At 46.1% G+C, this 24660-nt stretch overlaps 1 protein-coding gene across 6 annotated transcripts; it reads right to left on the reverse strand.

Annotated features, from left to right (window-relative positions):
• Positions 1-1328: 1328 nt before the first annotated feature.
• Positions 1329-24459, reverse strand: fech (ferrochelatase). Of its 6 annotated transcripts, none has more exons than XM_036976628.1 (11): positions 24222-24459; positions 23186-23312; positions 22357-22476; positions 21270-21418; positions 19565-19699; positions 18071-18177; positions 15825-15923; positions 15252-15359; positions 10942-11208; positions 10286-10345; positions 1329-4150 (listed from the first exon to the last, which is right to left on the reverse strand). In XM_036976628.1, exons 1-11 carry the CDS (start codon positions 24259-24261, stop codon positions 4019-4021), a joined length of 1344 nt encoding a protein of 447 aa, XP_036832523.1. In that variant the 5' UTR covers positions 24262-24459; the 3' UTR covers positions 1329-4018. The 6 variants fall into 6 exon arrangements, 5 of the variants coding, with proteins under 5 accessions (XP_036832523.1, XP_036832524.1, XP_036832525.1 ...); XM_036976629.1 differs by having other exon boundaries at positions 11044-11208; positions 24222-24430; XR_005051626.1 differs by lacking the exon at positions 1329-4150 and having other exon boundaries at positions 10305-10345; positions 10798-11208; positions 24222-24430.
• Between the last annotated feature and the right edge of the window lie 201 nt (positions 24460-24660).

The raw sequence follows: 24660 nt of genomic DNA on the forward strand, positions 1-24660 counted from the left end.
ACACTATACTAAACGCACTTGACAAAAACTAGAAACATTTGACAAATGCATCCAACATTTATTTTTCAACTAACATATTCAATGAATGTCTACATACGGACCGATACATCCATCACAGTAACTGAACAAAATGTTAGCCCTGCCTGCTTCCTCCACGTTGGCGCAGTCTGTACACAGAGAAGGATACAACAGTCTCCGATCTGGCAACGTCCCTCCTCGCGCTATTTCACCGTCGAAAAATAAAAAAAAACCTCCCATGAGAACGTTGGAACAATTAGAGAAGCAGTTCTCTGTTAACAATGGAGTCTCTATATGGACCAATCCCTTACGGTTTTCCAAGGATACACCAGCTACTAAATCTGGACAGGTCAACAGCGATACTAGCATCTGTTGAAGACTATGGAAGTCCTACTGAATACTGGTACAATATACATACACCGCTCGGACGCTTGTGTCTCCTCAGCGTCAAGAGTGATGGTGAGTTCAGTGGTGACGAACCACTTCAAATAGTACAGAGGACAGCGTCATCTTTTAACTCTGGTCCAGGTGGTTGATGTACAGCTCAGCATCGGAAAGCCCTGGACCAGAGCTAGACCCTTGTTGCATAAAAGGTATCTGATGTTATTACATACATTCGATCTGTCACGAAGAATCAAACATCACATATTAATGGGTGAAACGGAGAACCATGAAATGCATGTCTGGCACATCTTCTCCCTGTTTTAACTCCTTAAATCTCCCTCTCCCTCCCCTACTCGGCCGGGCCCACCAACCCGTTTTCTACAATCTCACCTTCAGTCAATTCACTCTGGCCTGGACACACTCATTCTCTCATTTCATTCCTCCTCACCTCTCAGTACCCTGCTGCTGAACACACTTCCTCCTCATCCACCTGTCCCCCTCCCCCGCCAGCCAAACTGTACACCCTTCTCTCTTCATCCCCCTCCTTCAAGAAATCAATGGAGAAAAGCTCCAGCTTTTCAATTACCAGGAGGTTCCTGCTGCTGTGCCAACCGGAGTTGCCCCTCCCTCTCCTCTCATAGCCCCTCCCTCTCCAATAGCCCCTCCCTCTCCAACAGCCCCTCCCTCTCCAACAGCCCCTCCCTCCTCCAATAGCCCCTCCCTCCTCCAATAGCCCCTCCCTCCTCCAATAGCCCCTCCCTCCTCCAATAGCCCCTCCCTCCTCCAATAGCCCCACCCTCCTCCAATAGCCCCACCCTCCTCCAATAGCCCCACCCTCCTCCAATAGCCCCACCCTCCTCCAATAGCCCCAACCCCCCCAGATATAGGACTGGGTTGTTGAAGATCTGATGAAATGATGCAAAATGTTTTTAATGTTGTCCATTTTTATTAGATGTCGTGGAAGACTTGTTGTTAATGTTGTATTCCAGTAAAAATTATATAACACATTTTGAACAGCAGAGCAGGTGGTGTTTTATGACAGACAGAAATAAATATACTTATTAAAAAAAAAAAATGACAACGATGTAACATGAAGCCGCATCTCTTCACTATACATTCACACACACACAAATCATATATGTAAGGGATAATCAATGAGGGGCTGTGTGTTCTATGGAAAATAATTAACGACGTGAAAAAGTGCGTTCCCACGACGTGCTAGCAGAGTGGACTTAATGCAATTCCGTGGGAGGTTAATTTCCAGAGAACGCATATAGCCTCCCCCGAGTTGATTTATCCCTTCGATACCATTGGCTGTAATTGAACACATTTGCGGGTAGATATTGTGTTCAACGTCCACTGAAGAAGCTAGCAAGTTGACCGGATAGCTACAGTAGTTGCTGTGGTAACCAAAACAGACAGACTTGCTTAGTTTAGCGAACCAAACTATCAGTCTTAGTTTGCTAGGATGAAAATTGAATTCAACACTGCCAATACTGTTCTCAATTTGACTTTTGATTTCAAAAGCACCTTAAAACCAAACATGTAAGAGTGAACGAAAGTCATTGAATTCAACCGTGCTGATATACCGTGCGTTATAGGGAAGTAATGCACGCTCTAGAATTCTCTTCAAACCCAATCAGAAACGACTTTTCAACAATGGAGATGGTATGTCTTATTTAAACTATAGTATCCACACATCCAAGATTATTCAACATGATTTACAGATGACTTCTTTAAATACATTAGAAAATGGGGATTGTGTTCAGCAGGCAGGTAACAGAAGAAAACGGCTGAAAACAGAGTCTCCAACTTGTCCAATAAGAGACCCTCATTTACTTTTTTTTTGTTGGGGGGGGGGGGGGGGGTTTAGGAAATGATTTAAAACGTTTAGTTACGGTGTGCCCAGATGAACACGACCCGGGTAAATTTTCACATGAGTATATTACATGTAAAAATAATTTAAAAAAAGCACAGAGTTGAATCAATGTTCGAAGAGCAAGTGTAAAAAAAGGCACGTTATGTCATGTTACTCCGACCGACCGAGGACAACGGGAGAAGCACGTCAACGCTGCTCGTCGCTAAGAATGTGTCTGTCTGTCTAAACAGCAGCAGCTACAACACAGCTCAGGTTAGATGGATGAGGCCATGGAGCCCATAGTTAGACCGGTAACAGGTTCAGAGCTGAGGGAGGTGAGAGGTCAGCCGGGGAGAGAGACAGGGACGGGGGAGGTGAGAGGTCAGCCGGGATAGACAGGGATGGGAGACACTGAAGCAGGGAGGTGAGAGGCCAGCCGGGAGAGACAGGGATGGGGGTGGTGAGAGGCCAGCCGGGGAGAGAGACAGGGATGGGGGACACTGAAGCAGGGAGGTGAGAGGTCAGCCAGGGAGAGAGACAGGGATGGGGGAGGTGAGAGGCCAGCCGGGGAGAGAGGCAGGGATGGGGGACACTGAAGCAGGGAGGTGAGAGGTCAGCCGGGGAGAGAGACAGGGATGGGGGAGGTGAGAGGTTAGCCGGGGAGAGACAGGGATGGGGGAGGTGAGAGGTCAGCCGGGAGAGACAGGGATGGGGGAGGTGAGAGGTCAGTCGGGGAGAGACAGGGATGGGGGACACTGCAGAAGGGAGGTGAGAGGTCAGCCAGGGAGAGAGAGGGATGGGGGAGGTGAGAGGCCAGCGGAAGTTTGTGGAAGTTTAACCAGGGATTATGGTTCCCTATAACAGATTAGAGGTCAGCGGAGAGGTGAGAGGTCAGAGGAGGCTGCTGGGTGGGAAAGTTAAGAGCATCGACTCTGGATGAGCAGTGCCTCTACAAAGATGGAAGCAGGGATTCTCTAGAGGCCGAGAGGAGATAGAGGGTCTCAAAGCAGGGGACAGTCCAACAGGCTTCAGAGAGGTTCTCAAAGCAGGGGACAGTCCACCAGGCTTCAGAGAGGTTCTCAAAGAGACACTGTGGATGACATACCAGAATGGGGTGGGGGGGGGGGGGGAGACACGCTTCACCACTGTCCCTGAGCATGACGTACAAACCAACTGGACAAGCACCAGGTCAGAAAGGATACAGTCCAGTTTATCTTCCTGGAAAGAGGATGGAGGGATGAATGGACATAGTTTTCCAGGGATTCAACAGATGGAATGTGAGTGGTGGGGGGGACGAGGGAGGGGACGGGGGAGGGGACAGGGGAGGGGACAGGACGGGGGGGGGGGGGGGGGGGGGGCGGGGGAGGGGGGGGGGTAGGGGACAGGACGGGGGAGGGGACAGGGGAGGAGGGGGGGGGGCAAAATAAGTGCAACTCTACTTGTCTTATAGCTTTAATGCGATGCGTATAGACAGCTTCTTTCCTAGATTGTCTGCTTCTTCTTCTTCTGGTAGTTACTTGGAAACGTGTGCTCTGTCCCGTAGTAACAGATGGGTAGAAGGTAGGTGACTCTCAGAATTCCCAGCTGTTCTAGAAATCCCGATTGGAAGTATCCAGGAATCAGGAAGAAATAAGTAGGAAGTCCGGAATCCTTCAAATAGGATTTCAGGGAAATCAGGACTTTTTTTTGAGGGTGGGGGGGGGGGATAGTTATCTGCAGTTTGCAACACTAGAAAACGGTTGAGGAGGAAGAGGAGGGTCATTTCTGATTAGCGAAGAAGGCCTTGGTTTCTCCGCAGGTGGGGTTGGTACACAGTGGGCAGCGCAGGGTGAGCTGACGGGAGCAGGACTCGCCTGACCTCAGGTGGGTTTGGACCAGGTCTGCCAGAGCCTGAGAGAGGAGGGTCAAGGGTCAAAGTTCAGTTGTCATATATATACATATATATAAAAATAAATGCTTACCCATAAGCAACCTCACCATAAACAAAATGAACACCTCAAAATAAATACATAGTACGCAGAGGAGCCCGAGTGAGGGGGCCGAGTGAAGGTGAGGGGGCCGAGTGAGGGGGTAGTGTGCCAGAAAGTGAGAGAGAGACGGCCTTTTAGGAGGGCTGAGCTTGGCCGGAGGGAGGGACGGAGAAGAGGGATAGACCAATCCCTTTGTTGACCAGCTGTTCCCTAGGGCTTTCTTCCCAGCTCAGCTAGCTAGCTGGGGGTCTGCTCGGTCTGAGTAGCACTACCCACGGTGCCTCTCTCCCTCCCTCTTCAAACGAACCCCTCACAGATAAGAGGTCATGGAGGGGCTGCTGTTTCATAACGGCTCTCTGAACATCTTTGATTCCAGCACTACTGTTTAAAGTCTCGCCATCTCTCGGAGTCAGAGCGAGAAGCCGTATGTGCCCAGTATTTGCTTGGTACTGGGGATATTGAATGATTAACAGTGACAGGGTGCTTTATCCAACGCTCGGGCTGTCTACACATCCATGTAACACACATTGCTAAAGTCATTTTTGATGGTCAGAAAGAAAATGTATGGACATTTTTGGCTGATTTATGAGACGCATAGAAAATGTAGAAAACATGATTATTATCGCGAGAGGAATGTATGTAAACTTCATTATGTTAAATATGTAAATGAGTAGCCTTTTCTTGATGCTATTGTGACACTTGGTGTTGTCTTTATGGAATGGTCTGGCTAGCCATGTGAGAGACGTAAACCTCCATCTTAATGGAATGGTCTGGCTAGCCATGTGAGAGACGTATACCTCCATCTTTATGGAATGGTCTGGCTAGCCATGTGAGAGACACAGACCTCCATCTTAATGGAATGGTCTGGCTAGCCATGTGAGAGACGTATACCTCCATCTTTATGGAATGGTCTGGCTAGCCATGTGAGAGACACAGACCTCCATCTTAATGGAATGGTCTGGCTAGCCATGTGAGAGACACAGACCTCCATCTTTATGGAATGGTCTGGCTAGCCATGTGAGAGACACAGACCTCCATCTTTATGGAATGGTCTGGCTAGCCATGTGAGAGACACAGACCTCCATCTTTATGGAATGGTCTGGCTAGCCATGTGAGAGACACAGACCTCCATCTTTATGGAATGGTCTGGCTAGCCATGTGAGAGACACAGACCTCCATCTTTATGGAATGGTCTGGCTAGCCATGTGAGAGACACAGACCTCCATCTTTATGGAATGGTCTGGCTAGCCATGTGAGAGACACAGACCTCCATCTTTATGGAATGGTCTGGCTAGCCATGTGAGAGACACAGACCTCCATCTTTATGGAATGGTCTGGCTAGCCATGTGAGAGACACAGACCTCCATCTTTATGGAATGGTCTGGCTAGCCATGTGAGAGACACAGACCTCCATCTTAATGGAATGGTCTGGCTAGCCATGTGAGAGACGTATACCTCCATCTTTATGGAATGGTCTGGCTAGCCATGTGAGAGACACAGACCTCCATCTTTATGGAATGGTCTGGCTAGCCATGTGAGAGACGTATACCTCTATCTTTATGGAATGGTCTGACTAGCCATGTGAGAGACACAGACCTCCATCTTAATGGAATGGTCTGGCTAGCCATGTGAGAGACGTATACCTCCTTCTTTATGGAATGGTCTGGCTAGCCATGTGAGAGACACAGACCTCCATCTTAATGGAATGGTCTGGCTAGCCATGTGAGAGACACAGACCTCCATCTTTATGGAATGGTCTGGCTAGCCATGTGAGAGACACAGACCTCCATCTTTATGGAATGGTCTGGCTAGCCATGTGAGAGACACAGACCTCCATCTTAATGGAATGGTCTGGCTAGCCATGTGAGAGACGTATACCTCCATCTTTATGGAATGGTCTGGCTAGCCATGTGAGAGACACAGACCTCCATCTTAATGGAATGGTCTGGCTAGCCATGTGAGAGACACAGACCTCCATCTTTATGGAATGGTCTGGCTAGCCATGTGAGAGACACAGACCTCCATCTTTATGGAATGGTCTGGCTAGCCATGTGAGAGACACAGACCTCCATCTTTATGGAATGGTCTGGCTAGCCATGTGAGAGACACAGACCTCCATCTTTATGGAATGGTCTGGCTAGCCATGTGAGAGACACAGACCTCCATCTTTATGGAATGGTCTGGCTAGCCATGTGAGAGACACAGACCTCCATCTTTATGGAATGGTCTGGCTAGCCATGTGAGAGACACAGACCTCCATCTTTATGGAATGGTCTGGCTAGCCATGTGAGAGACACAGACCTCCATCTTTATGGAATGGTCTGGCTAGCCATGTGAGAGACACAGACCTCCATCTTAATGGAATGGTCTGGCTAGCCATGTGAGAGACGTATACCTCCATCTTTATGGAATGGTCTGGCTAGCCATGTGAGAGACACAGACCTCCATCTTTATGGAATGGTCTGGCTAGCCATGTGAGAGACACAGACCTCCATCTTTATGGAATGGTCTGGCTAGCCATGTGAGAGACACAGACCTCCATCTTTATGGAATGGTCTGGCTAGCCATGTGAGAGGTGTAAACCTCCATCTTTATGGAATGGTCTGGCTAGCCATGTGAGAGACGTATACCTCCATCTTTATGGAATGGTCTGGCTAGCCATGTGAGAGACGTATACCTCCATCTTTATGGAATGGTCTGGCTAGCCATGTGAGAGACACAAACCTCCATCTTAATGGAATGGTCTGGCTAGCCATGTGAGAGACGTATACCTCTATCTTTATGGAATGGTCTGGCTAGCCATGTGAGAGACACAGACCTCCATCTTAATGGAATGGTCTGGCTAGCCATGTGAGAGACGTATACCTCTATCTTTATGGAATGGTCTGGCTAGCCATGTGAGAGACGTATACCTCTATCTTTATGGAATGGTCTGGCTAGCCATGTGAGAGGCACAGACCTCCATCTTAATGGAATGGTCTGGCTAGCCATGTGAGAGACGTATACCTCTATCTTTATGGAATGGTCTGGCTAGCCATGTGAGAGGCACAGACCTCCATCTTAATGGAATGGTCTGGCTAGCCATGTGAGAGGCACAGACCTCCATCTTAATGGAATGGTCTGGCTAGCCATGTGAGAGACGTATACCTCTATCTTTATGGAATGGTCTGGCTAGCCATGTGAGAGGCACAGACCTCCATCTTTATGGAATGGTCTGACTAGCCATGTGAGAGACGTATACCTCTATCTTTATGGAATGGTCTGGCTAGCCATGTGAGAGGCACAGACCTCCATCTTAATGGAATGGTCTGGCTAGCCATGTGAGAGACGTATACCTCTATCTTTATGGAATGGTCTGGCTAGCCATGTGAGAGGCACAGACCTCCATCTTTATGGAATGGTCTGGCTAGCCATGTGAGAGGCACAGACCTCCATCTTTATGGAATGGTCTGACTAGCCATGTGAGAGGCACAGACCTCCATCTTTATGGAATGGTCTGGCTAGCCATGTGAGAGACACAAACCTCCATCTTTATGGAATGGTCTGGCTAGCCATGTGAGAGACATATACCTCTATCTTTATGGAATGGTCTGGCTAGCCATGTGAGAGACACAAAACTCCATCTTTATGGAATGGTCTGCCTAGCCATGTGAGAGACACAGACCTCCATCTTAATGGAATGGTCTGCCTAGCCATGTGAGAGACACAGACCTCCATCTTTATGGAATGGTCTGGCTAGCCATGTGAGAGACGTATACCTCTATCTTTATGGAATGGTCTGGCTAGCCATGTGAGAGACGTATACCTCTATCTTTATGGAATGGTCTGGCTAGCCATGTGAGAGACACAAAACTCCATCTTTATGGAATGGTCTGCCTAGCCATGTGAGAGACACAAACCTCCATCTTTATGGAATGGTCTGGCTAGCCATGTGAGAGGCACAGACCTCCATCTTTATGGAATGGTCTGGCTAGCCATGTGAGAGACACAGACCTCCATCTTAATGGAATGGTCTGCCTAGCCATGTGAGAGGCCTAGCCATGTGAGACACACAGACCTCCATCTTTATGGAATGGTCTGCCTAGCCATGTGAGAGACACAAACCTCCATCTTTATGGAATGGTCTGCCTAGCCATGTGAGAGACACAGACCTCCATCTTTATGGAATGGTCTGACTAGCCATGTGAGAGACACAGACCTCCATCTTTATGGAATGGTCTGGCTAGCCATGTGAGAGACGTATACCTCTATCTTTATGGAATGGTCTGGCTAGCCATGTGAGAGACACAGACCCCCATCTTTATGGAATGGTCTGACTAGCCATGTGAGAGACACAGACCTCCATCTTTATGGAATGGTCTGCCTAGCCATGTGAGAGACACAGACCTCCATCTTAATGGAATGGTCTGCCTAGCCATGTGAGAGACACAGACCTCCATCTTTATGGAATGGTCTGGCTAGCCATGTGAGACACAGACCTCCATCTTTATGGAATGGTCTGGCTAGCCATGTGAGAGACACAGACCTCCATCTTAATGGAATGGTCTGACTAGCCATGTGAGAGACACAGACCTCCATCTTAATGGAATGGTCTGGCTAGCCATGTGAGAGACACAAACCTCCATCTTTATGGAATGGTCTGGCTAGCCATGTGAGAGACGTAAACCTCCATCTTTATGGAATGGTCTGCCTAGCCATGTGAGAGACACAGACCTCCATCTTAATGGAATGGTCTGGCTAGCCATGTGAGAGACACAAACCTCCATCTTTATGGAATGGTCTGGCTAGCCATGTGAGAGACACAAACCTCCATCTTTATGGAATGGTCTGGCTAGCCATGTGAGAGAAGTAAACCTCCATCTTTATGGAATGGTCTGGCTAGCCATGTGAGAGACACAAACCTCCATCTTTATGGAATGGTCTGGCTAGCCATGTGAGAGACACAAACCTCCATCTTTATGGAATGGTCTGGCTAGCCATGTGAGAGACACAGATCTCCATCTTAATGGAATGGTCTGGCTAGCCATGTGAGAGACACAAACCTCCATCTTTATGGAATGGTCTGGCTAGCCATGTGAGAGACACAAACCTCCATCTTTATGGAATGGTCTGGCTAGCCATGTGAGAGACACAAACCTCCATCTTTATGGAATGGTCTGCCTAGCCAATGGTCCACGCCGTCCCTAGGAAGGTTGAGTCACAGACGTGATCTTCCTGTCCGGTTTTATTATTTGACCATGCTGGTCATTTATGAACATTTGAACATCTTGGCCATGTTCTGTTATAATCTCCACCTGGCACAGCCAGAAGAGGACTGGCCACCCCACATAGCCTGGTTCCTCTCTAGGTTTCTTCCTAGGTTCTGGCCTTTCTAGGGAGTTTTTCCTAGCCACCGTGCTTCTACACCTGCATTGCTTGCTGTTTGGGGTTTTAGGCTGGGTTTTTGTACTGCACTTTGAGATATCAGCCGATGTACGAAGGGCTATATAAACAAATTTGATTTGATTGATTGGAAACCTACGGTTTCCCTGTAAGAACAGAGAATGAAGGGTTTATGGGTAAAGATGTCGTCATTAACTAACAGCTGGATTGAGCTGATGGAAGACACCTATAAGTAGAGAGACAGTTTTCCATTCTTTCTTTTGGATTTCAACGTTTTGCACAGTCGTCATTTTGTACTTTAGGACCATATCACCTGGAACATGTTTAGCCTCATCTGGAATTACAATGTCATATTTTAACCACTTGAATCTGTGGGACACACAATTTAGGCTTTACAGAGGAGAAACTCTTACAGTCACTAACACACGTTAGCTAACGATGCTACAAAACACTTCAACAGTTTCGAATCTGAAGGCAGCAGCGTTTAAAATGAATAAATAATCGGAGACTTTAAAAACGCCTGGAATAGTTTCCACGGAACAAGATTTACGTGTGTAAAACAAGGCAGAGCAAGTTCACAAAATGTAAGTTGGACGACATATGACCCCGTATGTATAAAGTGAAGAAAACAGTTCAAATATATATATTTATATATGTCAGATGCCTCCAGTACCTGGAAAAATATTGGGTTTCCATTCAGAGATTCAGCCCTTCTGATGTTTTCTACGCCACACTGAGAGAGAACATAGGACTTGGTTAACTGTGCACCACAACAAGCAGGAAGGTAAAACAACAGCAAAACATCGAATTCTCCTGTACGGTCAGTAATATTCTGGAGACGTTAGACTGGTGGACGGGACAGTGTACTTTAAAACTTCAATAGTGGTAGACTGAGGGGAGTGAGAGAGAGAGACGGGGAGTGAGAGAGAGAGAGACGGGGAGAGAGAGAGAGAGAGACGGGGAGTGAGAGAGAGAGAGACGGGGAGTGAGAGAGAGAGAGACGGGGAGTGAGAGAGAGAGAGACGGGGAGTGAGAGAGAGAGAGACGGGGAGTGAGAGAGAGAGAGACGGGGAGTGAGAGAGAGAGACGGAGAGTGAGAGAGAGAGACAGAGACCCCTAACTGATCTGTGATTAGTATGGTGGCTATAGATTAGGTAAGTAGCTGTGTAAGGAACAGTCACTGACCTCTCCCATCAAGAGTACTCGATGTCCAGCTCACACAGACACGTACCTCCTCTCCCATCAAGAGTACTCGATGTCCAGCTCACACAGACACGTACCTCCTCTCCCATCAAGAGTACTCGATGTCCAGCTCACACAGACACGTACCTCCTCTCCCAGCACCTGAGAGTACTTGATGTCCAGCTCACACAGACACGTACCTCCTCTCCCATCAAGAGTACTCGATGTCCAGCTCACACAGACACGTACCTCCTCTCCCAGCACCTGAGAGTACTCGATGTCCAGTTCATGCAGCGTTTCGATGTGGTCGCTGGTGAAGGCGATGGGGACCAGCAGCAGGTTTTTCTTCCCCCGTTCACACAGACCTTTGATGACATCATCTGTCTGAGGGCCCAGCCACGGCATAGGACCGACCTAGAGAGGACAGAGACACAATCATTTGTCTGAGGGCCCAGCCACGGCATAGGACCAACCTAGAGAGGACAGAGACACAATCATCTGTCTGAGGGCCCAGCCACGGCATAGGACCAACCTAGAGAGGACAGAGACACAATCATCTGTCTGAGGGCCCAGCCACGGCATAGGACCGACCTAGAGAGGACAGAGACACAATCATCTGTCTGAGGGCCCAGCCACGGCATAGGACAGACCTAGAGAGGACAGAGACACAATCATCTGTCTGAGGGCCCAGCCACGGCATAGGACCAACCTAGAGAGGACAGAGACACAATCATCTGTCTGAGGGCCCAGCCACGGCATAGGACAGACCTAGAGAGGACAGAGACACAATCATCTGTCTGAGGGCCCAGCCACGGCATAGGACCAACCTAGAGAGGGCAGAGACACAATCATCTGTCTGAGGGCCCAGCCACGGCATAGGACAGACCTAGAGAGGACAGAGACACAATCATCTGTCTGAGGGCCCAGCCACGGCATAGGACCAACCTAGAGAGGGCAGAGACACAATCATCTGTCTGAGGGCCCAGCCACGGCATAGGACAGACCTAGAGAGGACAGAGACACAATCATCTGTCTGAGGGCCCAGCCACGGCATAGGACCAACCTAGAGAGGACAGAGACACAATCATCTGTCTGAGAGGACAATGAAGTCCGATTTATTTTGAAAAGCTGCCGCACCAAGAAATTCTCTGAATTTCATATGTGGAAACGAGGTGACAAAATCTCCCCCACATCCCATTCCTCCGCCACTCGGGCTCCGGGGCAGCGGTCTAAGGGCACTGCATCTCAGTGCTAAGTGGCGTCACTACCGACCGGCCGTGATTGGGAGTCCCGCAAGGGCGGCATACAATTGTCCCATCGTCGTCCGGGATTGGCCGGTGTAGGCCGTTCTTGACCGACTTGCCTAGTTTAAATAAAAAAGGTTAAATAAGGGTTGAAAAAAAGGTTAAATAAAGGTTGAACAAAATAAAATAAAAAATTAAACATGGGAGACTGATGCTTTAGCCTTGGTCTTCTGGTTTTGGCCCACAAGCTGGAAAAAAAAAAAATATTTGTTATCGAAAATATATTTCACAGCGATTTAGATGGTACAATGAATCCCCTCTATACTATTCAGTGTTTGTTTTCTCACATAAACAAAAATTGAGAGAAGTAAAAACAAATTTTGCAACTAGGAAATGACAGAGCGATTTCTACATTGGCCACTTGACTCGATTTCTACTAGACAAAAACACAGATGCCGCTCCTGCAGGAGAAATCAATAGGCGAATATCACAGCCAATCACAGCACTGGCAGGTTTGTAATACTATGAAACAGCATCATTCCACTATTAACGCAGATATACCATGGACATTCTCTGAAATGGCAAGGCAAAAAATATATAACTAAGTTCATTTCACATGAGTCATAATAGACTCTACATCATTAAAAAGTGATTCAGGCTTTTCAAATTAAGACAGAGCATTAACTATGTGAATACATTAAGAGTTCTAACCAAATTGATACGACGATATTGTATTTAGAAGATCCATGGGTGTTAAACTGCAGTCCCTGGTTCGAATCCAGGCTGTATCACATCCGGCCGTGATTGGGAGTACCACAGGGCGGCGCAGCGTCGTTCGAGGTTTGGCCGGTGTAGGCCGTCATTGTAAATTAACTGACTTGCCTAGTTAAATAAAAGGTTAAATAAAATATGCTGTGGCTGAACTAATTATTATGTGATGTGTCAGTCAAGGGTCACAAGGGTCAGGGCCACCACATATAGACTGGCATTACATACTGATCACCACAGGGTTGGTCAACATGTATCATATCAGATGCTGTCTACTCTCAGTCTCAGCCCTGTGTTTCTACCTCAATAAGACCAATGACCTCAGCCCTGTGTTTGACCTCAATAAGACCAATGACCACCCTTGTAGAGTGGCCCAGTTTACACCCTTGTAGAGTGGCCCAGTTTACACCCTTGTAGAGTGGCCCAGTTTACACCCTTGTAGAGTGGCCCAGTTTACACCCTCGTAGAGTGTCCCAGTTTACACCCTCGTAGAGTGTCCCAGTTTACACCCTCGTAGAGTGTCCCAGTTTACACCCTCGTAAAGTGTCTCCAGTTTACACCCTCGTAAAGTGCCTCCAGTTTACACCCTCGTAAAGTGCCTCCAGTTTACACCCTCGTAAAGTGCCTCCAGTTTACACCCTCGTAAAGTGCCTCCAGTTTACACCCTCGTAAAGTGCCTCCAGTTTACACCCTCGTAAAGTGCCTCCAGTTTACACCCTCGTAAAGTGCCTCCAGTTTACACCCTCGTAAAGTGCCTCCAGTTTACACCCTCGTAAAGTGCCTCCAGTTTACACCCTCGTAAAGTGCCTCCAGTTTACACCCTCGTAAAGTGCCTCCAGTTTACACCCTCGTAAAGTGCCTCCAGTTTACACCCTTGTAGAGTGGCCCAGTTTACACCCTTGTAGAGTGGCCCAGTTTACACCCTTGTAGAGTGGCCCAGTTTACACCCTTGTAGAGTGGCCCAGTTTACACCCTTGTAGAGTGGCCCAGTTTACACCCTTGTAGAGTGGCCCAGTTTACACCCTTGTAGAGTGGCCCAGTTTACACCCTTGTAGAGTGGCCCAGTTTACACCCTTGTAAAGTGCCTCCAGTTTACACCCTTGTAGAGTGACCAGAACTAAGGTGAATAATTCAAATGGCCAGAGGAATAAAGTGGTCGATCTTGATTTTATTTTTGTTGTGTCAGCTCGTCTGGATGCTGTGTTATGGCTCCTGAATACCTGACAGGCTCACTTTCCCGTTGAAACTCGTCATCTTTCTTCTCAAATCCGCAGGACATAAAACAATATAGGAGGTCGGAGGTCATTCATTTTGTTTTGGCCCCTTTTTCGTGACATCCAATTGGTAGTTACAGAATTGTCCCATCGCTGCAACTCCCGTACGGACTCAGGAGAGGCGAAGGTCGAGAGCCGTGCTTCCTCTGAAACACGACACTGCCAAGCCGCTCTGCTTCTTGACACACCGTACAGCTGGCGAGCGAAGTCAGCTTGCAGCCACCCGGCTCGCCACAAGGAGTCGCTAGAGCGCAATGGGAAAAGGAAATCCCGGCCGGCCAAACCCTCCCCGTAACCCGGACGACGCTGGGCCAAACCCTCCCCGTAACCCGGACGACGCTGGGCCAAACCCTCCCAGTAACCCGGACGACGCTGGGCCAAACACTCCCCGTAACCCGGACGACGCTGGGCCAAACCCTCCCCGTAACCCGGACGACGCTGGGCCAAACCCTCCCAGTAACCCGGACGACGCTGGGCCAAACCCTCCCCGTACGACGCTGGGCCAATTGTGCGCCGCCTCATGGATCTCCCGATCACGGCCGGCTGTGACAGCCCTGGGAACGAACCCGGACACTGCAGAGTCTGAGGGATACTTGATTTTGAGACAACATTTTTCATATTTTTTTTTTGTAGACGATTTTCATACGAATTAAAAACTCCTGATCTTTTTTTAACGATGATTTCACACACAAAAACAAGCGTATCTCTGTGAAAATGTCAACGGAGCGCTGAACGTACACTAATCTTTTATTTTCAAAGCCTTTTACATTTGCAGCTTGTGGCTAATTTAGCTTTTATTTTCGACTCATCGGAAAACAACTTTTGAAGACTACAACTACAAAATCTAACATTTATCTTGGTAAAAAAAATGTATTTTATAACAAAAGGAAGTGCGATTTCATCACCACTCATTCTGGGGTAGAGTGGACCGCCTTCACCGTATTGCATCAGCCCTGATGGAGAAACCCTTTCATCACAAGACCACTACAGAACAACAACACAGTCCTGAAAAATACTATTTAACCAGTGGCTCTGGGCGTTGACCCTGAACTAGAAACGTGGAGAGGTAACCATGAGTGTAGAAGTCATCTAAGTTGAGGCTGTAATTCTCTCTGCACCACAGATGAAAGACAACATAGCATGTGTGTGTGTGTGTGTGTGTGGTCCTTACCCTGGACTGCCAGACCAGGCGGTAAGGATTACAGTGCCCTAGTCTCTCCATGACTCTCTGCACAGTGGCCCCAACCTCCTGAGGGTACGGGTCTCCCCTGTTCACCACCTGCAGAGAGACGACAATGAGACAACACAGACAACACTGGAAACTCGCCTGGTTACCCATCTTGACAGACAACACTTACCCCTTCTTTCTCATTAAACTTTTTCCCTAGCAAAATGTAATAAAAATCAAATAGATTTATATAACGAAAACTTAAAAGTGTTTTAGTTACCAATGTTTATTTTTGGTAAAACATGTATCATGAGTCTTCAATGAAATCCTCAATTACTAACGTCCTGATAACGTCTCAGAGGGATATGTATCTATGAATACTATACTCACAGATCCAGTGTACAACACTGAACCGTCACACATCCCTACTAGAAAAAGTATCCATGTTTCATGTCCACTGATAATGTCTGGCATGTAAGTAGCTCCTCCCCCCTCACCACTGTAGGTCTAGCGTACAACACATGCCGATGTCATGACGATTAGAATGCGTGTCCTTAGCAACAGTCCTGTACTCACAGACAAGGGTAGCGAGTGAGCTGAGAACAGGATAACCACATCGTCCCTCTTCTCTGAGGGAAACTTCTGCAGCTCGTTGAGGACATGCTGGGAGAAACACTACAGAGAAAATACAGATATATTATTAGGACATGTCGTAATCAATAAAACCATTGAAAACTACAGTTGAAGTCGCAAGTTTACATACACTTTAGCCAAATACATTTAAAAACTCAGTTTTTCACACAATTCCTGACATTTAATCCTAGTAAAAATTCCCTGTCTTAGGATCAACCACTTCATTTTAAGAATGTGAAATGTCAGAATAATAGTAGAGAGAATGATTTATTTCAGCTTTTATTTCTTTCATCACATTCCCAGTGGGTCAGAAGTTTACATACACTCGATTAGTATTTGGTGGCATTGCCTTTAAATTGCTTAACTTGGGTCAAACGTTTCGGGAAGCCTTCCACAAGCTTCCCACAATAAGTTGGGTGAATTTTGGCCCATTCCTCCTGACAGCTGTTGTAACGGAGTCAGGTTTGTAGGCCTCCTTGCTCGCACAAAAATGTTCAGTTCTGCCCACAGATTTTCTATGGGATTGAGGTCAGGGCTTTGTGATGGCAACTCCAAGTGTATGTAAACTTCGACTTAGTTGTGACTCTGCTCTTGAAGAGGTGATGACATAACAACCAAATAGCTAACACATTTATTTACCAATCCAAGTCAATGATTATAGAGGAGCTGCGGGTCTCCTCTCTCCCAAACCCCCCCCCTTTCACGTTTTATTGATGGTGACCTACACCATGACTCACTGCAGAGACAACACAGATATTATTAGGCAGACATTTACACCATGACTCAACGATCAGTCTGCTCTTTGCGCGGAGGGATTGTCTGTGTCGGTTTTTATTAGTGCACATCGTACTAAAACATTTTGCAAAGGGAGAACCACCAACAACGACAACAACAAAAAGAGCTTTTCTAGTAGTCCCCTCCTTGGTTTAGTCTATTTTCTTCCATTTGGTGCCCTAATGAACACAACACTGACGTAGGACGACATGTCCTAGAGATGTTCTCTTCGTACTCAGTTTTCACTTTAAATTTCCCACTGGAACAGGGGATGGAAAAGGTAAACAAAGTCACTCTGGGAACTCCACAACGAACGACTCCACAACAAACGACTCCACAACAAACGACTCCACAACAAACGACTCCACAACAAACGACTCCACAACAAACGACTCCACAACAAACGACTCCCCCACGAACGACTCCCCCACGAACGACTCCCCCACGAACGACTCCCCCACGAACGACTCCCCCACGAACGACTCCCCCACGAACGACTCCCCCACGAACGACTCCCCCACGAACGACTCCCCCACGAACGACTCCCCCACGAACGACTCCCCCACGAACGACTCCCCCACGAACGACTCCACCACGAACGACTCCACCACGAACGACTCCACCACGAACGACTCCACCACGAACAACTCCACAACGAACAACTCCACAACGAACAACTCCTAGGACTGAAGAAACAATGAACAGGGGCCTCCCGGGTGGCTCAGTGGTCTGTGGCTGTGCTGTTCTGGGTTCGAACCCAGGCTCTGTCGCAGCCGGGCCCTCGACCGGGAGCTCCGTGGGGCGACGCACATTTGGTCCAGCGTCTCCCAGGTTAGGGGAGGGTTTGGCAAGAAGCAGATTGGCTCGGTTGGGTCGTGTTTCGGAGGACGCATGGCTCTCGACCTTCGTCTCTCCCGAGTCCGTACAGGAATTGCAGCGATGAGACAAGACAGTAACTACTACCAACTGGATACCACGAAATTAGGGAGAGAAAGGGGCTAAACCCCCCCCCCCCCCTGGAACAGAAATGGAGTGAGTGAAAAGGAGTGCACTACGTAATAGAATAGGGCTCCTTTTCAGACACAGCCAATGGCAGCCCAGATATATCCATGACATCATGTTCCGTTCTTTAACCATGACTACAGTTCAATTTTTAACCAAGAGTAACATCACCTCCTCTTCAAATGAGGGTCATGGGTGACTCCAGAATAGCAATGGGTATTCCCTTTTTGGGGTTAACCCCCGACTAAAGTCAGTTATTGTCCTTTCTTAACCTCAACAGACTATAACAATCTGATAATGTGAGTGGATTTGCCATCCAGGTGAAAAAAACATTGAGGTTATCAGAGGGAATTGAGACCCCCCGTAACTTACGTGCTGAATCATTTTGACTGTAGACAGTTAGGTAGTCTCACCTCGACCAATAGGGGGTGTGTGGGCCAGCGGTCGATGACACTCCACCTCATCTTAGGCCTGTCTCCTCTGCTGCTGTAGTATCGGTAGATAGCGTTCAGACTGCTGCCTTGTTTTCAACAACAAAACGACACCATTAAAATAACATCAACATGACATCTTTTCAACTGTGACCATTTATTTATGTTTATTTTACCCCTTTTTCTCCCCAATTTCCTGGTATCCAATTGTTTTTAGTAGCTACTAGCTTGTCTCATCCCTCCCTAACCCGGGCGACGCTGGGCCAATTGTGCGTCGCCCCACGGACCTCCTGGGTGGGGGGTCACTTAGAAATGTCCTTGTTTTTGGAAGAAAAGCAAAAACAATTTGGCCATTAAGATAAACATCAAATTGATCAGAAATACAGTGTAGACATTGTCAATGTTGTTAATGACTATTGTAGCTGGAAAACGGCAGATTTTTTAATGGGATATCAAATCAGGGTTCTAACAATTAGCCTTTTTTAAATGATCAACTTGGATTAGCTAACACAACGTGCCATTGGAGCACAGGAGTGATGGTTGCTGATAAATGGGCCTCTGTACACCTATGTAGATATTATGTAGATATTCCATTAAGAAAATAAATAGTAATACATCTACATTGTATTTCTGATTAATTTTGTTGATGTTATTTTTAAATTGACAACAAAACAAAAAAAATAACAAGGGCATTTCTAAGTCCCCCCCCCCCCCGCCAAAAAAACCTTTTGAACAGTAATGTGTTTACATAGCCCTTCAACAGTTTTACACAGTTCTTTACAAAAGCACTAGTAAGAGGATGGGATGTAGGGTGTGGCGTATTCAGTCTCCCTGTGTCGATAAGAGCAAGATTAAGTCCGCTTATCAGTAACTCCCAGGCCAAGACTAACTCTACTCATAATAACTTTGTTTTTTTAAAGACACAAGATGTGAGTGGGCGACGGGGGCAGAACAGGGACAGTAGTGGACGAGGGGAGTTACAATGTGAAGCACTATGAGGACATTGGAAAATGTACATCAACCTTCTATTAGGGAACGTGGGAAAGAAAAAAGGGGGGGATACCTAAGATTTTTTACCTTGTCAGCTCGACCCCAGTTCTACCTGTTGTAGAGCAGCTCGACCCCAGTTCTACCTGTTGTAGAGCAGCTGTGCTGTACTGGGTACTGGGTCTACCTGTTGTAGAGCAGCTGTATTGTGGGTACTGGGCCTACCTGTGGTAGAACAGCTGTACTGGGTACTGGGTCTACCTGTTGTAGAGCAGCTGTATTGTGGGTACTGGGCCTACCTGTTGTAGAGCAGCTGTATTGTGGGTACTGGGCCTACCTGTTGTAGAGCAGCTGTATTGTGGGTACTGGGCCTACCTGTTGTAGAGCAGCTGTATTGTGGGTACTGGGCCTACCTGTGGTAGAGCAGCTGTATTGTGGGTACTGGGCCTACCTGTGGTAGAACAGCTGTATTGTGGGTACTGGGCCTACCTGTGGTAGAACAGCTGTATTGTGGGTACTGTGTGAAAGCCACTGCTCTCTCTACTCCATCCTTCTCCATCTCCTCAATAGCCTCCTCCGTCAGAGGATGCACGTAGCGGAACCCGATGTAGAACTTATGAGGCGCTGTAAGACGTAAAACAGAAACGTGAGAACTGTAAAGCTGAGTAATAAAATGATATCTCACTTCACATCTATCTACAGCATTAGTAAATAGATATTAAAAAGTATATACTTAGGGAATATAATTGAATTAGGCCATCTACACACTCTCCAAGTTAGGCCAACCACAGAGTGGTATTATGTAAGACGGGCCCACATTTAGCACACACCCCCTTATCAGTAAAGTGTGGTGTAGGGGTGTGGGAACAAAACACTCCTCGACTATCTCCCCACCACACCCCAGCCAGTGTCAACGGCCGTTACAACACGACAGCGGTGAAACATTCAGCCTGTTTGTTTTGGCGACTGTGGCATCGTGTGTGGCCCCAGTGTTCGTGCTGCTGCCTAAAGCATATAGGCTAGGTAACCAGTGTGTGACACGCTCTCCTTCCACTCACACCTATCAGCAGGCACATTATGGAACAGGCCAGGTCATCATCAATTATGAAAATATATATGTTTAATTATACAATACATATTTTTTAAAGGGTGCGACCAATCAGCCAGGGTATATGGCTCTGCCAAGCATTTTTTATTTATTTCCTTCATCACTGTGCTTTTAAAATTAGGCATATTCTGTGGTATTTATTCAGCCTTAACAAACCACTAAAGAGCCGAGATGTTGATAGGAGTCAACCAGGAAATAGGTCTTAGGTCTCTCTTTATGTACGTATCGTCTCTTGTCGTGATGTGTGTTTTGCCCTATATTTTTGATCACAGACCCACATCCCGGCAGGAGGACTGTTCCTAGGCCGTCATTATACATAAGATTTTGTTCTTAACTGACTTGCCTAGTTAAATAAAGGTTATAAAAATAGATGATAGCTTGTTTGATTCAAAGCAAGACAACCCATAAACCCATGCAGCAGCAACGGAGACATTCTGTTTTTTATATAAAGGCTATTGTTGAAAAAAACAAAAAACAAGAAGGAGTCTATAAGTATTTTAACAGTGCTAATGTTGTCGATCAACTGTAACATGTGTGAGTGTAACAGAGCCAGTTACAACCGAAGTATCGGGTTATCAATAGATTAGAGAGAAGAAGCAGCTTTTAGCCACATTTTATCAGGCAGGTTCTTGTTCCTCCAACTGCCGTCCCACGGGGGGGGGGGGGGGGGGGGGGGGGGGGGGGTTTATTTGGCCAAGTTCTGAGCAAATATATATATATATATATATTTTTTTAAACCTTCAATTATATTTTATATTTATTTATTTTATTGTTGGATATAAGAGTGTAAAACACCAGGAAATCATCTCCAAGTGATTTTAAATTTTGTAAATCTGTTAAAGTATTCTCACACGTAATAGAGCAATATGTGATCACACACGAATGATAAACAAGGTTTGAAAAGATTTACGTTTTAGTCAAACGTTATATCTATTTGTGCTTCTTGCGGGTCAATTTGCAGTCTGTAAATTCTATGTAAATGTGTTCCGGGCCCTACGACCATCCGGGGAAAAAGTTAGTGCAGAACCCAGGTAATGTCTGGGCTATGAAGTGTTATGTCTGGGCTATGAAGTGTTATGGTCTGACCTGTTTCCGGACACATCTCATCCAGCAGTTTGACCATGCCCTCCCCCTGCATGGTGGTCCAGGCCTTGATAGGAGAGCCTCCTCCGATCCGGCTGTACTGCTCCTGGATCTTAGGGGTGCGCCGCTTCGCTATGAAGGGCCCAAGTCGACTGAGGAGGGAGAGAGATTCACAGCGTCCTAAATCATGTCAACTTCCGGAGTAATAAAACTAACAGTATTCAGACGCCATGACCTTTCACCCCCCAAAATGTTTTCTTACATTACAGCCTTATTTTAAAATGGATTAAATTAATTTTCCCTCTTCATCCAATCTACACATAATACCAAAGCCGAAACAATTGTCTTATCTTTTCTCTGTACCCCACAGATACAATTATTTGCAAGGTCCCTCAATAATCAAGTAATGAATTTAAGGGCACCTATTCATAATTTTTTTATATTTTTTAAACAGAACAGACGCTGAATATCCCTTTGAGCATGGTAAAGTTATTAATTAGGCTTTGGATGGTGTGTCAATACACCCAGTCACTGCAAAGATACAGGCGTCCTTCCCAGCTCAGTTGCTGGAGAGGAAGGAAACTGTTCAGGGATTTAACCACCAGGCCACTGGTGACTTTAAAACAGAGTTTAGTTTAGTGTCCAGGATATGAAGAAAAAAAAACAGGGATGTAAACAAATTTGTCCACATCATTTGAGAGAAATAAGCTTTTTTGTGCATATGGAACATTTCTGGGATCTTTTATTTCAGCTCATGAAACCAAAACTTTACATATTGCTGTTCAGTGAAATCTACTTATGGCAAGACGGCACGAACCGATCTTGGGCCTGGCAAACATAAATGTACCTTGTCCTTGTGTGTTGTAACGGTTTTGACTTGAGGTTATTGTTTGTAGGGGTGTCAGGTAGGTTGAAAATATTGATTTCTCCCTTTTTTGTTTGGGAGGGAATGAGTCCCATCTGGTCAGTCAAGTCGACACCAATACAAAGGACTCATGTAAAAGTCAATATGTAAATACTCTTTTCATAAACCCTTAAAACACTGGAAATAACTCCCGAGCCATCACAGTGTGAGCGCGAGACCACTTACTTCTGAACAGGAAGCTTCATCAGATCGGTGTCGGAGAAGAGGCGCAGCAGGAAATCGTGAACATCGTCCAGTTTCTCAGGTCCTCCCATGTTCATCATTAGGATCCCCGTTTTGGGCTTTCTGCAAGGATAAGTACAGTGCTACATTAATACTGTATCATTATTTACAATTGTAACTCAAGACGTCTAAAGCAAGTATCCAAGTATTTAGGTTTCTGTGTGGATATGCACAGTAGTACTGTGCTATTCAGAACTGAAACAGCCAAGCAGATATCCCTTGTCTAGACATGTATCCAGAAAGAGCTGCCATTGAAACACATGGAGTGAGGTCGTACGAGGGCTCTACCAACTACATAACCAACTGGCACGCATCCGCCCCCCCCCTCAAATTAGGCCTATACTACTGTACTATACTGTGGACAGTAGGTATTTATCCAGGCCCTGTATTGAAGGAAGTGATGCCACACAAAAAAAACAATAGTTTGTTGCTTGCTCAGTCTTACATGTAATGAACCCACTGAAGCTCGGCATGGTCCTACATTTTGGCCGCGGCCTTTTTTAGAGACCCCATCTCTTTATTGAACTTCAGTCTGCAATACTTTTTTTTGGGGGGGGTGTGTGAGCAACACAGCTCACATTACACAGCTTCATGTATCTACATTTGTTTCACTTGGACCTCAATTTAGTCCTTTTCATCAACATAGAAGTACAGGGTAGTGTCCATACGCAGTTTCTCACTCAACACATTTCGGTATGAATGACGACAGGGTAAAAGAGAACTTGAATCAAAGGGATATTTAATTCCCTCTCTCTAGTCTATTGTACCGGACCTGTTTTCTACCGCTTCTGGGGTCGCTGTGGAGGCTGGCTGGGCGAAGGCTGCAACGGTTGCACTACTAGACTGTCTTCTGAGAGGTGTCGAAACACTCAGGCTTACGGCGTTACTGCACCTGGCAACTGAAGGGAGAGAGAGACAGAGAAGATTAAAGTCAAAATCAGGCATTTAAATTGATATATTTCCTTCTAAGCCGATGACTAAAACACATAGGGGAAAAATATATATTTTATAATCATTCTGAAAGCAAAACTTCAATTATTATTTCAAGGCATTACCAACATGTATTACCAGTCAAGCTTGGGAGTGGCAACTTTAGTATTTGTTATTAAGAATAGTTTAGTAGACTAGTAGTAGTTGCCAAACACACACATATACACATATATATATATATATTTCTAATTGGCTGCAGTAGCAATCAGTGAACACTAAGCGGCGCACGATTATTATGCAAGTTGAACAAAATGTCAGTTGTGTAACTTTGAGTTGCATTAGCTAATTAAAACGTTTAATTGCCTCAATTTTAGCCTAAGTAGCTATTTTTTTCTCTCCACAGTTTCATTTAACTCCTGGAAGAGGTCAATAATATGACATAGAGCAGTTTGACAAAAGGTTTAGTAAACATTAGTATGTTTGTGGTTAGTCCTTCGAACAAACCAGCTAGAAGAAATACTTGCTAGTTTAGCTTTTGGCATATTATTGCGATTATAATTCAAACTGAAATATTTACGAGAAGATAATGCTATAATATTGAGGCATCGGTGAAGTCCGGTCTCTCACGAAATACCTTATTCACAACCTGAAGGTTAAAAAGCCAATGCTAACTAGCTAGCGAGTGTGGTAAAAGGCTTGCTGGTGGGCAATATAAACTAGCATTTGGCTATTAGCTAACTAGCCATCCAGCAAATACATGTCAAAGATACAGTTAACTTGTGTTCATGTTCTTGTGCTGCTGCTAACTTGCTAACTAACCAGCTATCTGTACAGCTAGCTCGCTAACATTAGCACAAAGTAGCTACCCATCCACTTACATTGAATGAGCCGAGTCGCCCTTCCCAATACAGACATCATGTTTCAACGGAGGATTTCTATACTTCTAGGAGTGATTTGGTCCAGTCGGCGGATCCTATCTGTCTTTATAACAAATAGCGTGGTCGACCAGCTAAATTCCCCCCAGCCTCTAACACCCGAGGAGTGACACTGACAGAAAGCACACTAACAGCACTTGTCACGTGTGTTTACAAGCCATGCCTGTGCTCTGATGTAGGAAGCTGTGCACTCCCCTAGCCTGGTCATCCAGGAAGTAGCCCATGGTGTCCTAGTAACTTTAGGTGCTGTTCTGTTCCATAAAACCACCAAAAACACACACACATATACATATACATATATATATATATATATACATATATATATATATATATACATATACATATATATATATACATATATATATATATATATATATATATA

The sequence above is a fragment of the Oncorhynchus mykiss genome, chromosome 5, assembly GCF_013265735.2.
Source record: "Oncorhynchus mykiss isolate Arlee chromosome 5, USDA_OmykA_1.1, whole genome shotgun sequence".
In the NCBI taxonomy this organism is placed as follows: Eukaryota; Metazoa; Chordata; class Actinopteri; order Salmoniformes; family Salmonidae; genus Oncorhynchus; species Oncorhynchus mykiss.

Excerpts from the sequence above, each read along its gene's own strand:
- fech (XM_036976628.1), bottom strand. The coding sequence starts at position 24,261 with ATGATGTCTGTATTGGGAAGGGCGACTCGGCTCATTCAAT. Across the intron at positions 19,700-21,269 it reads TGAGATGTGTCCGGAAACAG|CGCCTCATAAGTTCTACATC; the intron begins GTCAGACCATAA and ends TACGTCTTACAG. Across the intron at positions 18,178-19,564 it reads ATACAGCTGTTCTACCACAG|GCAGCAGTCTGAACGCTATC; the intron begins GTAGGCCCAGTA and ends GTTGAAAACAAG.